Below are 15,000 nucleotides of genomic sequence, written 5' to 3'. Positions count from 1 at the left end.
CTGTGATACCATCTTGAAAGCTCTTTTTCTATTGACCTTTTCAGCATTTTTCAGTCGACAGTCTCAGACCAGGAAGTGGATCAAAGTTACGGTAAGCTCTCTGTAATGTTGGAAGTCTTTCCTTCCGAAGAGTTTTAACTCTCCTAATGACTGTTGGAATGGATCTTGAATTCGTCCGCAAAGTGAAGTTATTACAGCAGTGTTTTTCAACAAAAATAATTCAGTGCTCGTTGGCTCTATTGTTTGTCCACAAGGAATCGTACCTTTCATCAAAAGTATCAAAATGTTTTCTACCTTTAGATTTCTTGCAAACCAACGTGCAACGGTCCATGTTTTAATTAAATTGATTGAGTCCCAAGATTTTAATCATTGGAGAAGATGACTTTTTGATGCAAGACCAGACTTTAGAAGGCACTTCAATGTCTGGCCCAAAAACTTTTTATTACCGATAACTTTTCGCTACGTCAGAGTTTTTTTCAATTATGATTTTGCTTGGACAAATTTGGACTAGCATATAACAAAATGAGTTTGGTTTTATAATGGTCTTTACTATTTAACTTGCGTGCACTAAACAAAGAAAAAAATTAACCAATATGTAAGTTCTTATAGAGATATGGGTTGGCCTGCAAGACACGGACTCCTTTGAAACTTGACTTGATTTGATAACAATTTTTTAAGGCTTTGGCGTCACGGTGTCATCGGGAGTTCCGATCCCGTTACGGTGGCATTGAAACTTTTTTGCCACTTTGCCATCAAAGTCGTTTGAGAGCGACCCTATTTGTTTCTTCTTTCTTCCTCCGTCGATTCTCCGTTTTATGGATATTTAAAGTTTCAGCTACACGGATCAGAGGAAAGTCGAACAGACTTCGAATGAGCCGGAGATCGAACTGGCGACCTCCCGCTCAGAAGGCCGAGTACTAACTGACCGATATTCGCATGTCTCTTAAATCTCCGAAGTTGCTTGTGTAAATAGGTGCTCTGGATATTAGACGATTTCGATCAATGGTCTTTAGTATGAAATGTCTCTCAATCGACAAAAACGAAACTATATACTGCTCTCGGCTGTACAAACGGCACGGTAAATAATTTAGACCTGCAAATTCTCGACTCTCGACAAGCATCCGCCATGCGAAACTACTGGGTGGCAAAAAAATTTGAAGTGGGAACAACTCGTAAGCAATGTTCCTAAACCCCCTTATGGGCCACTCCGAACATTGCGCAAAGTCGAAATTTCAATATTTCCGTCTCCGCCAAAGACTCTAGTTATGATGTATACTTGACTTGAGACTTGCTTAACTCTCCCTTACCATCCTATTTTACTTAAATGTCCCCAGAGGATTCAATAAGCCGCTGCAAGCTCTGTCCATGAAAAATATGTGAACAACTTTTTATCAATGACATAATTGATTTAAATTTGCTGTCTTCTTTTCTTCAACCCAGCTAAATGTTTTATTATGTGCATATCCAAGCAGAAAAACCCACTTACTGGAATATATACTTTTTGCAATGCTATTTTAACCTATGTTGAACTGCACTCCTATTTGGGAGTCACACTGAATTCAAATTTGAGGTTGAACAAGCATCGTCATGAAATATCTTTCAAAGTACCTTGTATAAGACACTTTGACCAAAAGTGGAATATGCTTCAATTGTTTGGGATCCGTATTATCAGTGTGACGACATAGATAAGTTGAAGAACACACAATGGGCGGCTGTTCGTTTTTGTAAAAGCGACTACAGATATACATCGAGTGTTACCTCAATGATTAGAGACCTGGAATGTGAATCTCTAGCTATCTCTTAGCCGTCAATATGCTTGTTTATGTACAATGTACAGAATTACGAATGAAATAATTCACGTTAAAGGCCCACCTTCAACCGACAGTCATTGCGTGTCGTGGAACAATTTTCATATATGAAAATTCCGCCAAAGCTGAAATCCATCCAATCAGATCGCTACGATAAGCAAAACGAATTCCCATAACAAAAACAAACGGTCGAAAAGCCTGTCGGTTGAAGGTGGGCCTTTGCTATTTTCTCATTCTCATAATGCAATACGTTTTGGAGGGTACTTTAATTTGTATAAAAAACAATACAAGTCATTTACTCTTGGGACTGCATCATGCTTCAGTGAACTGGATATCCATACCTCTTACTAACCGAGTTCGAGGTCCGTACTGTAAGTTACGGATCCTCGTTTTTTCCCATTGATTTATGGCCCGCGCGCTTCACGCTTGGGCCATAAATCAACGGGACAAAACGAGGATCCGTAACTTACAGTACGGACCGAGAAAACGAGGTTAGTAAGATATTTATTATATCTCTGAGGTTAACCGGCGCGCGGACAAGGAAACTAGTCAAAGTGAAGCGGAAGGTTCAACTGCCACAAAGAATGCCGTGCCAAAATCCCAAAAACTAAATCTTCTTGGCCTTTAAGTTTGAAATAGTTGCTTGCAAGATTCAAACAGTTTTCAGTACATGTTTATGCAACAGAAATGACATAAAAACTCGCTAGATGATGTTTTGTCGAAATTTTAAATTTAGCGGGCTGTACAGCGGGCCGTACTGTAGAATACGGCCCGCTAATTTAGCCAATTACAGCCCGCGCACTATCTGAGAGATATAATAAATTAATTTAATGCAAACTGTACTGTAACCCTCCAAAATGAACCGTATAATGAAATTTGTGAAAATAGCGAATTAGCTGATGAAACCCGTACCCGTGGAACTCACAACTTCAAATATTGTATTGAGCATACAAGTAATGATGTCTTTAAATATTCTTTTTTTTTTCGAAGAGCAGTTAATGAATGGGAACGGGCTTTCATCAGAAATTTTCTTAGCTAATTCTCTAGATAACTTTTAAGGAGAAATTGAGTAGTAAGAACTCCTTAAGATATTAAGTCTGATTAGATGATGAATATTTTATTTAGGAACTTTTTAGTTTAAATTATTTTAAATTTTAATTAATTATTTAAATTAATTTAAAACAGTTTAATTATTTAATTATATAAAATTATGTATTTTGTCATTTAAGAGTTAGAATGATGACTGTATATAGCTCCTGCTAACGGTAGATGTTTGAAGAAAGAAGAGAATTTCGTTTATTAAAATTAATAGCATTTAAAGCAATTCATGGATCTGCTCGGCCCTCTTATTTGCAGAAATGTAGGCGAATTTTTGTCGTTTTTAAATCAGTCGGCTCAGAATTGAAAGTACATTGCAGAATGAGCTATCTCTGAAAAAATGAACCCGAGGTAATTATGTCTGAAAAATGATGCTTCAAAATTTTGAAATTTTAAAAAGAATGTATGGGTTCATTAGCGCCCTTTTCCACCCAAGAATGCATTAGTTTTTGATGGCTAATAACTGACACGTTATCAAAGCTAAAGGGCTTAATCATAAAAATTACAATTTCTTTGATTGTGATTGGTTAAAAAAACTCCTATTTTCCACTTATTTACTTGCCAAGTTGTTATCGGAAAGTTCGATGAGCCAATCACATTCAAAGTTGGGGTTTAAATCAACCAATCACAACTTTGGTTTCGATCACCATAGAAACAGTGTGCGGACTCCAAAATTGGGGCTTTCTTTCTTTCTTTCTTTCTTTTAAAGCGACTTTAAACAATTTACGCCTCCTTTGTCAGTCTTTTCATAACTAGGCTCTTCTTCTTTTCTCTGAAATTATAATTAATTGGTAATGGGACTGAGTGGAGTCCCATTCGGTCTGTAATCATACTCGTGATAAACAAATTAAATCGGACTCCCACGGATTTTGTTACCACTCGTATGATTACGTACCGAATTGGACTCCACTCAGTCCTATTACCATTACTAATTAAAATTGGACATTTATAACTACGTTTGACCAGTTCTTTTATCTTTTGAAGTCAATTTGTAAATAGCATGAGGTCTTCTGTGAGAAAACTCGTATGTTACAGGAAAAAATGTAAACAATGACGTCAGCAAGGATTCCCTTATAAGGTATTCACTACAGAACAATTACGCTCTTGAAAAATATACTAAGGTTGAAAGTTCAACACTGCATAGATGGTTTTCAATCACGTGATGAGACGGCCGTGTTGTTGCACCAAACTACAGCAAATTATGAATCATGTTTTGCAGTGTAATAGAGTCAAATTCCCAAATGACTTTTTACTCTATTATTATGTGCACCAACATGGCTGCTGTGCCGTCTGGTAAATACCATCTATTCATTTATTTTATAGACTTATAATGTAAATAATAATAATAATAATAATGATAATAATAATAATAATAATAATAATAATAATAATAATAATAATAATTCTTCTTATTATTATTCTTATTATTATTCTTATTCTTGTTATTATTATTATTATTATTATTATTATTATCAACATTGTCATTAGTAGTAGTAGCAGCAGCAGCAGCAACAGTAGTAGTAGTAGTAGTAGTAGTAGTAGTAGTAGTAGTGGTAGTAGTAGTAGTAGTAGTAGTAGTACTTGATAAATGTTTTTTTTTTTAACAGAAGCTGTCGAGAAGCGAAATGTTCCTGTGGTATTCATTTCAGCTTTTGGCCTTTCTGGTGGTTATTGTTCCTTATTCGGGTAGGTCAATATGGACTGAAACTCGTACTTTGTGTAAAACATGGAGAATGAGTGAAATATGTTAATGTAGAACTAACATGTAAGGACCGGCGGGCGGGAATGCTAGACGTATTTTTCATCGGCACAAAGAATGAATAGGCAATGGAATCTTGATTTCTTTTGCTCAGGTGGGTCCTCATGATCGAGTGCAGATCTATTTTGGAGACACTCAGCCGTCCTGACAAATAGCAAGAATAATAATCTGTTAATAGAAGACTTCAATTTTTCCTCTTGAATTCCTACCCCTATGTCAGAATCAAATATTTCCTCACTCTTGCGCTGGTGTCGCCAGTTACAATGGTGTTTGGCTGCCATCTCTTTCCTAAGACTCCTCCAAAGTCACGATGTAATTCATTCAACTGTCTGCACAGCAGCAATAACACGGGGATCATCACCAGAACACCATGGTTAACCCAACATGGTAGAGCACATAACCGAATAGTGCGTTTCGTGCGTTCCGATTGAGTAGCCCTATAGGCAAAGTATTTTGAAGCATCCGGAGAAACGAAGGCTTTGTGCAATCGGGGCTGGGCAAATATCCACCGCTATTAACGTAAACCTCGCTCGATGAATAATTGTTGGTTTTATGGAAGCTCGGCTGATCAAATGGCTTCCATAGTTCAATAGCTATTCAATTGCAAGCTGTAGAACGTCCAGGTTTCACAATGTGTAGTAACAAAACCCTAATACATACACTACAAAGTTTATTTTAAGCTGAATTTGTGGCACAAAATTCCTAGCGGTTTTGGTCACGTGATTTTCGCCCATCTGAACAAGTAGATTTTTCGGACATTGTCAGGTGTAAGGCCCTTTTCGAGGTAAACCACTTGAGAGATGGGCGATGATTCCTGCAGACTGGGAACTGCGATAAAACCGCAATGGTCTCATTGTAAATGGTGCGATCTACTCTGTTAAAACTGTGGAGGAATTGGCATGGGTGATTGGTGGGTCGCACGTGTTGTATCGTAGCTCGTAAGTAGTGCGTGCATGGTGTACCACTGGTCTTGACTCGTGCCTAGTGCCCTAACCCTAACCCTGACTATTGGAAGCTGGGTAAGGGTTAAATCGCAACATTTTATTCTTAATTGAACAGAAGATTTTGGGGGACTCCTTGTGACGTTTATCGCGTATATTTCCGGATTTTAATAATGTCACAGTTGAAGACACTTCGTGATTCTTATCAAAATCTACCTGCATCTAATAGACAATATTCGTATTCTCAGTATTGCACTGGAACTAGCTTGCAATGGCATGGAGGCTAATGCGGGGGATTATATTAAAAAGCATTTCAAAAGATTTCCCCGCATTATCCTCCATTGCAAGCTATTTCAGTTCCAGTCCAATACTGAGAATACGAATACGGTCTATGAGGGTCAATGAACAACCCACGACGACCGACACCATTTGGCCTCTCCATCCAATAATGCGACAGGTCTCCGACCCTACTGCATAATCTTCATCTTATTTAGCCAAGCATATTTTACATAGCTATGAATTGTCAATTTTAATTAGCTTTTAAGTTTTTCTCGGAGTATATGAATAAATTTATATACGTGAGAAATATCTATTTATTCTTTAGATACTGTCACACAGTCTTAATTAGTTTGGATATAGGTGATTGTAAAGCGCTTAGAAAAGCTATTGATATAAGCGCTATATAAATATATTTCATTTATTTTTTGTAGGAGCCCATCAGTAGGAGCTTGCCTCCCCCATACAAGCCCTATGAGTCAACCTTTGCCCGTATCTTTCTATTTTTAGAACGCCACGAGTTGTTCGGCACTGCACGCGCTGTTTAAAATAGCCAATCAGAATAAATACATTGTCCAACGAAGACAAAAATAGCAAAACCAATGTACGCAAATTGTGCGAATTGATGTAAATTAATGTAAATGTCAGTCTCCTGCTGAAGGGTTGGTTCTAAAAATAGAAAGATACGGGCAAAGGTTGACTCAAGGATATAGTGCTCATGGAGGCTCCTACTCATGGGCTCCTGTTATTTGTTATTATTATCTATTGTAAGACTGAGTTTCGCGTCTTACATGAGCTATATTTAATAATCCACACCAATGACGTCTGCACGACACCATGCATAATGCAAGTTTGTGCAAGTTACTTTCTCATCAGAATGTGAAATGACTCCGTGCCTTGTTCCACAAATTGCGTTACCCCAAAAATCTGATTGAGTTAGTCATCCAAAGGAAAAGGCAAAAGAGGGGAACGCCTAAAGAAACCACAGATTCAAAACTTCCTCCACTCATCGACATTAAACTTCCTTTTAAATCCCAAGCATCTGCTGGTCGAGTACGTAAGGATCTCAACGACCTTAGTTTTAAAGTCGGCATTAATGTCAAACGTGTTCACAAGCAAAAAACTAAAGAGGTGAAACCAGCTTTGTGATTTGTGCGAAGGAAACTATGTCAGGTACGGTGTACTGCTCGATCGATACTTACATCATCACGTGGCCGAACACAAGATCTCTACAATTGGCAAGCACCTGGAGTCTGAACATGGTTTTGACAAAAGCACCTCCCTTGGCGAGCTCTTCAAAGTACGAAAAAATGCACAACTAAGCATGATTTATATTTATTTTCATTAATATAACAAACATTAATGTAAATTGTAGCCCTACAATTAAGTTATTAGGGGTAAATATCGACGACCGACTAAACTTTTGGAACCGTATCATTTAAGGACAGTTGGAGTCACTGTGAGGGGTCATATGAAAGTCGGTCCAACATATTACACAGAATCTTAGTATTTAAACTCTCTTATTCATATTTCTTGACTTAAAAATGACGTTATGCAACCGTTACGTCGAAAATTCTTCGTTTTTAGTAGTTTTCTAAAGATACTTGTGGATTTTAAGAACCTTTCGGTGTTAAATTTTACCATCATATTGTACTTTAGATCTCTTCTTATACGTATTTTAAAACGCAAAGATCAGGTGCGCCTTTTCAGGCGACTTGAGAAATACAGTGTCCGGTTAACTAAAATTGCACTTAGGTCCCAAATTCATCTACATTGCGGAAAAACCGACTAAGCTGCCACATTCTTCCCATAACAAATTTATTCTACTTTTTAATTTTCAGACTCCTCTTCGTCCACCGTTTGTAAGAAAGACCACGTTTTTGATTTCGAAGATTCAAGAGATACAGACTGCTTTCAGGTTGTAACATCAAGTGCTGGTTCGAAAACATTGTCCACAAACAAGAAGACCGTAAAGCTCGGACAAAGATCCTTGAAATGGAAAGCAACCTCGAACTCTCCCTCGAGTCTGCGCCTAGATCTGTCAAATGCCCATAAAATTACTACTCAGTGGTTTCAAAGGGGTGGTGTCAAAGTTTGGTTCTACAAAGATAGTGCTTCACCAGGAAAATCCCTGTCAATCAAGTTCAAAGAAAATGCAGGAAGCTCACAAAGTATCTGCACTTTTGATGCGAGTCTGAATTTTCAAGGATGGAGGGGAATCTGGGTAAAATTTACAGAGTGCATACCTCCAGGCACCAGCATTGTTCCAACCAAAGTTATCCTCTTCACCTTAAGTGGCGCAGATACTATCTACATCGACTTACTGGAGTTTAAATCCGCGCTTGGTAAACAGTCACGTGACAAGATAGTTCCACCAATCAGAGGAGTGGATCAGTATGACGCAAGTAACACTTGGCAACGAACTTATCACTGGAGTCAACAACCCGTACCTCCGTTACCCTCGAGAATTGATCAAGAGAAGAAAGCTAGTTTTGATGTGATTAAGAGCCGGCTTAAGAACTGGTACCTCGACGAAACCAAAACAACCCCTAACTTCCCAAGCGAAAGTTTTCTCAAACACAGATGGGATTCTCTGCAGGGAAGTATTCAACAAGCACACCAGTCTTACGATGCTTTGACTTTCGAAAGTCAGAAACTCGTGGGACCTCCTTTGTTCTGCAGAAACTGCAGAAATAAAAAAAAGTTTGGGGAGGTCATTACAAAAATTCTTTTGCCATTGGCAGTGGAATATTATCTTAGATCTCGTACTGCCGAAATAGACAGCACTGTTTTAGCCGAACTTAATAACCTCAATTCTGCTAACACATCTGTTAAGAACACTGCATACGAAGCCATCGCAGGTTGCCACCAGGCCATGCAAAAAGTATTCAAAGACTTCCTTCCCACTTCATCTAGCCTTCAAGCTGATCAAGTAAAAGCTACCATCAAAGCTCTTAATCTTCACCGATTAAGCAAAATCAACAGCCTTCTCGATTTTGTGAAAGATCAAGGATTCGCCGACGGAAGTGGCCTTGGCTCCTTGGACCACGAAATGAACAGAGACGGTTCCGGCTTCTCGCACACTCTCTTTCTCATCAGTGACTCACTGAGTATGGCCACAAACAAAAGTAGATTGGAGGACCTTATCAACACAGCCAAATGGTACAACGAGTTTGGAGAGGTTTATCAGTCACCCGCATTCGAATATAGAGGCACAACTGCAGATCGTATGATAACATTATGTTTGTTTAGAATTCTTATCGTGCTAACGATGCCAAAGGACACGGATGTAGAAATTAAAGCAAGAATAAGAGACATGGAAGCCCTAGTTAAATGGTTGGATAACTCAATAGCTGTAAACGAGGGTCTTGGAGGAGTTATGAAACCCGATTACACCGGACATCACCACAAAGCGTTTTATGGATCCGCCTATGTTCCACAAGCCTTACACAATGCAGCATTGGTCCAATACCTTCTTCATGGAACTGAATTTTCCCTGTCGACAACATCGGTCAACAACATCAGGCGAGGACTTGAAACAATGCGTCTTATGTCGGCCAAATATTCCACACCAAACAGTGTGAATGGGCGCTTTCCAAATTACTTCAATAAAGTGCTCTTCAAGGCCTTGCCAGGATATGCCTACATCAGTGTTTCTAATCCTCCAACCTCAACGGTGCAATCAGGAATAACAGTAACTGGTGTAAAGGGACCAGAGATGTTTTTGCGCTTATACGACGAGAGTGACCCAGACATGATAGAATATTTGAAAGGAGGGAGAATTAAAAAAAGCAAGTACTATTTTAACACTCTGGGAGCTTTAGACATAATGAAGAAAGTAAGTGGAGATTTTTTTAAAATGGTCATTGTCCACAGTAATCAGCTATCATTCTAAAGATCACAATTGTTTCAACCAGAACAATGCGGTGCACTGGACATCATGTTTGTCGAGACACAAACTAAAATCATTTTGTGGTGATAGGTAACCGGGTTTCAAGTCGTTTTCAATATGACCAATCCTAATATTTAACTGTGATAGTCATTGCCAAAAACAGCACCGAGGAGGCACGATCAGAAGAAACGTCGCATTTGGTCACTTGAAACAATTGTCTCTGTAAAGTTCTGGCGGTAAAATGATAACTGAAAACCACCATGATGGTGTATACTTGGAGCCTTTGACTACTTGAAACAAGTTCTGGCGGTAAAATGATTACTGTTATGAAAACCACTATGATAGTCTATACCAAGAGACTTCAACTATTTAACCGACACTTTGCTGATAAGGTTTCAAGCTTAGATATCACAGATCTTTTGGAGTTGTTAACTATGAAGCCGCGGGTTGTGGCATCAAGGTTCCCTTTGTTTGAATGGGTGGTTTCATTGGAGATAGATCACCACCCAAGGAGTAATTGGATGTAGGACATTACACCGTGATGGTATCAATTGACTACAACTATCTGGATGCAATAGGTGCCCTTTCTCATGCAAGTAACCATCACTGTCAATAAAAAGCCCCTGTAACAACAAGATTTAAAGGAAATAAGGTGAAAAAAGAATGAAAAAAATGACACCATTATGAAAATTTGCTCTTGTATGGTCTGAATAGTGTTTACGCGGCGCATGGTAATATCCACCAATGACTTGAACAAAGAGGTTCGCTTTTTTGCTTTTGGTTGAGTTCCATTGTTCAAACACTAGACGTTATCGATTGATCGTCATGCATCTTTTCGCTCCATCCTTTCCAGGTTGCGCGTGGTCAGGAAACTATATGAAGCCACCTTTAATAGAATATTCTACTTGCAAAAGCGTGCTGTGTGAGCAATAACAAATTCAGATCAGATTACCGAGCGCATTCTGCTCCTTTATTTGGGAAACTAGGCATCATGGACATTTTTAAAATAAATTCATTTCAAATTTGTAAGTTCATGTTTTACTATCACAATCAGTTATTACCTTCGATGTTTTTAAATTTATTTGAAACAAGCCGCCAAGTGCACAATTTGCGGTACTAGAATAGCCAACAATTATCGGCCACATTTTTGTTGCACTAACATCAAACAATTTACAATTCTTTATCAAGGTACAAAAGTCTGGAACTCTCTTCCTGGATCAAGCTATCTGAACTTTAAGAAAAATATGTTAGAGTTTCTTTTTAAAAAACCTGCGTTAGTTATACCGCACAAGCATTGCGTAAGATTCTTTAGATTAATGATAGGCATATGAGGGGGACCCTCTTATAAGCCCGGTGGTTTCTTGGGGTCTCCTCGCCACAGTTATTCTAATATCCATCCTTTTATTATATTAATGACTTTACTCTTATTATTGATTGTCTTTTTAATATTATTGTGTGGCAAATAAACATTAATTCATTCATTCATTCATCAGAAAACAAAAGTAACTCGGGAAAAGGGCGACATCTCAGAAGTGGCTGCTTCCAACGTTCGGCTAGTTTTAATGCATTTTCAAATACAGTGTCCTGCATGATATGAGGAGGAATTGCCCAATCCTTGTGCGCCCTTCCTATCCTTCGCTATAGCTAGACGCGATAACTCAAGTGAATAACCACGAACTTTGGTGTCAAAAATTGTATGATTATTTTCGAAGACTCTTGTTAGAAGGTATCTGATTTTCTAACCAAATCTAAAATAGGTCTAAATTAAAAAGACAACCTCATTGGGGACTCAACTTTCTGTACTTGCAAAGTGTTTTTATTTTTTTTTAAATCTAAGGCCATTCAAACACATATTTCTAATGAAAATTTGGTATTCATGGCTTAGAATCTAATATGTTATCCTTATATTCAAGGTGCAAACCACCTCTGCGTCAAAAACCATTTCTGCGGAGCCCTCTCCCGAAGGTCACTGGTCGAAGAACTACGCGGTTTTATCGATACACCGGAGAAAAGATTGGGTGGCAACAGCCAAAGGGTTTACCAAATTTCTCTGGGACTTCGAAAACAAACCGAACAATGAAAATATATACGGAATGTTCGCTAGTCATGGAGCACTCCTGATTGCAAACAGCGAAGCGATTCTAAAAGTTCACGACGTTGAAAACGGATGGGACTGGGCTAAAGTTCCTGGAACCACAACTATAGCCCTTGGAGACTCAAATATTGATGACTTAAACATAAGGGAAGCCAGGTTTTACAACAAACGGGAGCTAGCTGGGGGTCTGACGTTTAAAGGAACATATCCTTTAGAAAACGGAATTTTCGGCATGGATTTCGATCAGCCTAATTATGAGTTTGATTCAACAGATTGGCGTGGTAAGATCACGTTTAAGTTCAAAAAATCATTTTTCTTTTTTGAAAACTTGATCGTGAGCCTAGGAACTCACATTACGGCAACAAACACAAAAAACAAAATAGTCCAAACCACTCTTTTCCAAGACAAACTGTTCAGCGCAGACAGCTCATCGAAAATCAAGGTGAACGGAGTCGATAAAACCTACTCGGACACCCTCAGCGGTAACTCTGCACCGTCATCTAGTAATAGTTACATAACGCTCACAGACACAAAAGGGAATTTTTACTACATTCCGAGTTCCAGCCAGTCCATGTTAAGAGTTCACGTTAAAGATCAGAACTCCAAGACCGACGATGGCAAAAGCAATACCTCGGGCCGGTATGGCACGGCTTGGTTCGATCACACCAGTTCTCCAAACAACGGCGAGTACGAATTTGCTGTTTTGATACCAACATCAACATACCATGCGACATTAACAGACCTAGCAACTGCTCAAAATACCGCTGGAAACGAAGTCTACGAAGTTTTGCTAAACAACCGCCAAGGCCATGTCGTCAAGTTTCTCAAGTCGCCAAGATCATGGACGAGCCTCACCCATAGTGTGACTGGCTACGTTCTTTTCAGGGAAAAGTTTACCCTTCCAGCCGGTGGTCCAATTGAGGAAGTTAACAGTAAAGATCTTCTCATCATGGTTGAAAGCACGACTGACTACATTTATCTCAGCATAAGTATTCCGGGCTTGAATCTCCAAACAAAGAAGAAGTACATGAGAAATTCCAAAGATGCGCAGCAAGAAGAAAGATATCATTCAGCAAGTGAGGAGAGAAAAGTAGAAGTCAAATTGCGAGAAGAGGTGGAAAAAAGTGTCGTCTATGCCCAAACCCATGGAGATCCGGATTGCTACAAACCCAATGTGTGGGTCCAAGATTATACTGAATCCGGTAAAAGCAAAAGCAAATTGGTTCAATTTTTAAATCTTAAGAATGGTTTCAGTGTTGAGGTTAAATTGAGGAAGAAGATACAGTGATAATTAGAGGAAAGCGACCGGGAATTCAAGTTGATTGGCTATTGCTCCACGCAGACTTTTATTTGGTAAAAAATTAGTTTGTAATGCATGGCATAAGCGGATAAATATTAGAAGATGACCATAACTGTGAGTGCACCTCGAGTGGTTTTACTTAAAATATGTTCAGGAAGGCGCTCATTCATTCAGTGCAAATGAACGGGTGGTGGTGCTGCTTCCGTAAGGGAGTGAGGCAGGAAAATGTGGTTTTATCCCAAACGAGTTGATAAGAGTAAACTGAACCACTGAAAGAGAGTCTTGCTAGCTGACGACTCGAGTTCATGTCAGAGCATGGCACCGTTACACTTTTATAAAGTCGTTTGATAGAACCGTAATTTCGTCATTCAATCTGTGCGGGCGGCGGCGGCCACGTTACGGCCACTTTGCGTCAGCCACCGAAGCATCAACGCAACAAAATTGCGTTGTTGGATGTTGTTGACTGGTACTAAAGCTTGCGCTGTTCGTGTTAACAGGCCCTCCTTGTGAAGGAGCGAGCAATGATCAGCCAATAATGACCTAAATCTGAATGAATTTTCACTCTCGACACGAATAAACCACTAGAGGTGCACGCAGAGAGATACCGATAAATGATGATAAAATCTATCCGTGGTGATGTACATTGAAGGCAGAGGCACTGGTGCATTTTAACAGACCAGCTAAAAGCTCGGTCGTCACTAGCGATGCAAGCAAACGCAAAAGCAACACACACAAACTAAGTACTGCATGTCTTCATCATTAGTACCCAGTCCACCAAAAGACACTAATTCACAACAAGTTAATGCGCCAGGGCTTATTTTGTCTGTGTCGAAACTTGCGTTGCCAGTGACGATTAGGCCTTCTTAATTGACGAAACCTCAATAATAATTCTTCCATTTCTTCTTATCAGGGAAGAAATTATGAACCACTTTGCTTCGTTATTATATGCTTACGCTGATTAATTAAATGAAAAAAAAAAAAAGAAAAAAAGCCAACCTAAGACTTTAGTTAAGATCAGAACAACTTAAAGGCCCGCATTCGCCCAATAGTGATTGCGGTCGCTTGTTTTTGTTTCAAATGACGGCTTGGCCAAATGCGTGGTCTAATTGGCTGAATGCACTCAGGTGAAATCACGAGGAAAACAACATGTCAGCTATGAAATTCAGTCATGGTACGCAATGGCTTTTGAGCGAATGTGGCCAGTTAACCTGACCGTGATCAGTGAGCCGTTATTCATAAACACAAGCAGGAAGATAACAATACGGCAACGTAAACGAAACCAGGATTAGCACAAACGAGGAATTGATCGGATGAATGTGTCTGCCAATTTTTTGGAGGGGGGGGGAGGAGAGGAGAGAAAGACTTTTCCAAAAAGTGGCTTTTTAACTATTGTGTTGGCTTTCGAACTCAGGGTTGGGATGTAAGCGAACGCCTTCGGAATGACTAGGAACACTGATCTATACCTTATGTAAAGATTGCTGGTAATACTACTGTAACTTTTGGGCTTTTCCGATAATGTCGTATTCAAGAACTGTGATCGTAAGTTGCACATTAAAGTCTACGTTGGACCCAAAGTTTGCAATTTCCATTCTTCTTCTCTTTGCTGCAGCAAGATGTAAGATCCGTGTGGCCGGAGCGTGACTCTTAACGAGCTACACCAGTTGTTACAACGCAACTTAGCAAAGAGCTATTGCACTTAACAAGACATCGTTTATATTGTAAACAATTGTGGTCGAATCTCGCTCAGTTCTTTTTGTCTCACAATACCCAAACAAGGGTGGAGTATGTACAGGCTAAGGCATGGGAAATGAAGAATACGCTGAGGTAACGA

At 39.2% G+C, this 15,000-nt stretch overlaps 1 protein-coding gene across 1 annotated transcript in view; it reads left to right on the top strand.

Annotated features, from left to right (window-relative positions):
* LOC138041736 (chondroitin sulfate ABC exolyase-like) overlaps positions 1–13,157 on the top strand; it is a 19,984-nt gene extending 6,827 nt beyond the window's left edge. The window contains exons 2-3 of the mRNA XM_068887465.1: positions 7,724–9,720; positions 11,688–13,157. Coding sequence (XP_068743566.1) covers positions 7,724–9,720; positions 11,688–13,157 — 3,467 coding nt within the window. The remainder of the gene's footprint in view (positions 1–7,723; positions 9,721–11,687) is intronic.
* The last annotated feature ends 1,843 nt before the right edge of the window (positions 13,158–15,000 follow it).

This window comes from Montipora capricornis, chromosome 3 (genome assembly GCF_036669925.1).
Source record: "Montipora capricornis isolate CH-2021 chromosome 3, ASM3666992v2, whole genome shotgun sequence".
Lineage (NCBI taxonomy): Eukaryota > Metazoa > Cnidaria > Anthozoa > Scleractinia > Acroporidae > Montipora > Montipora capricornis.
This window is presented reverse-complemented; position numbering and strand designations above follow the sequence as displayed.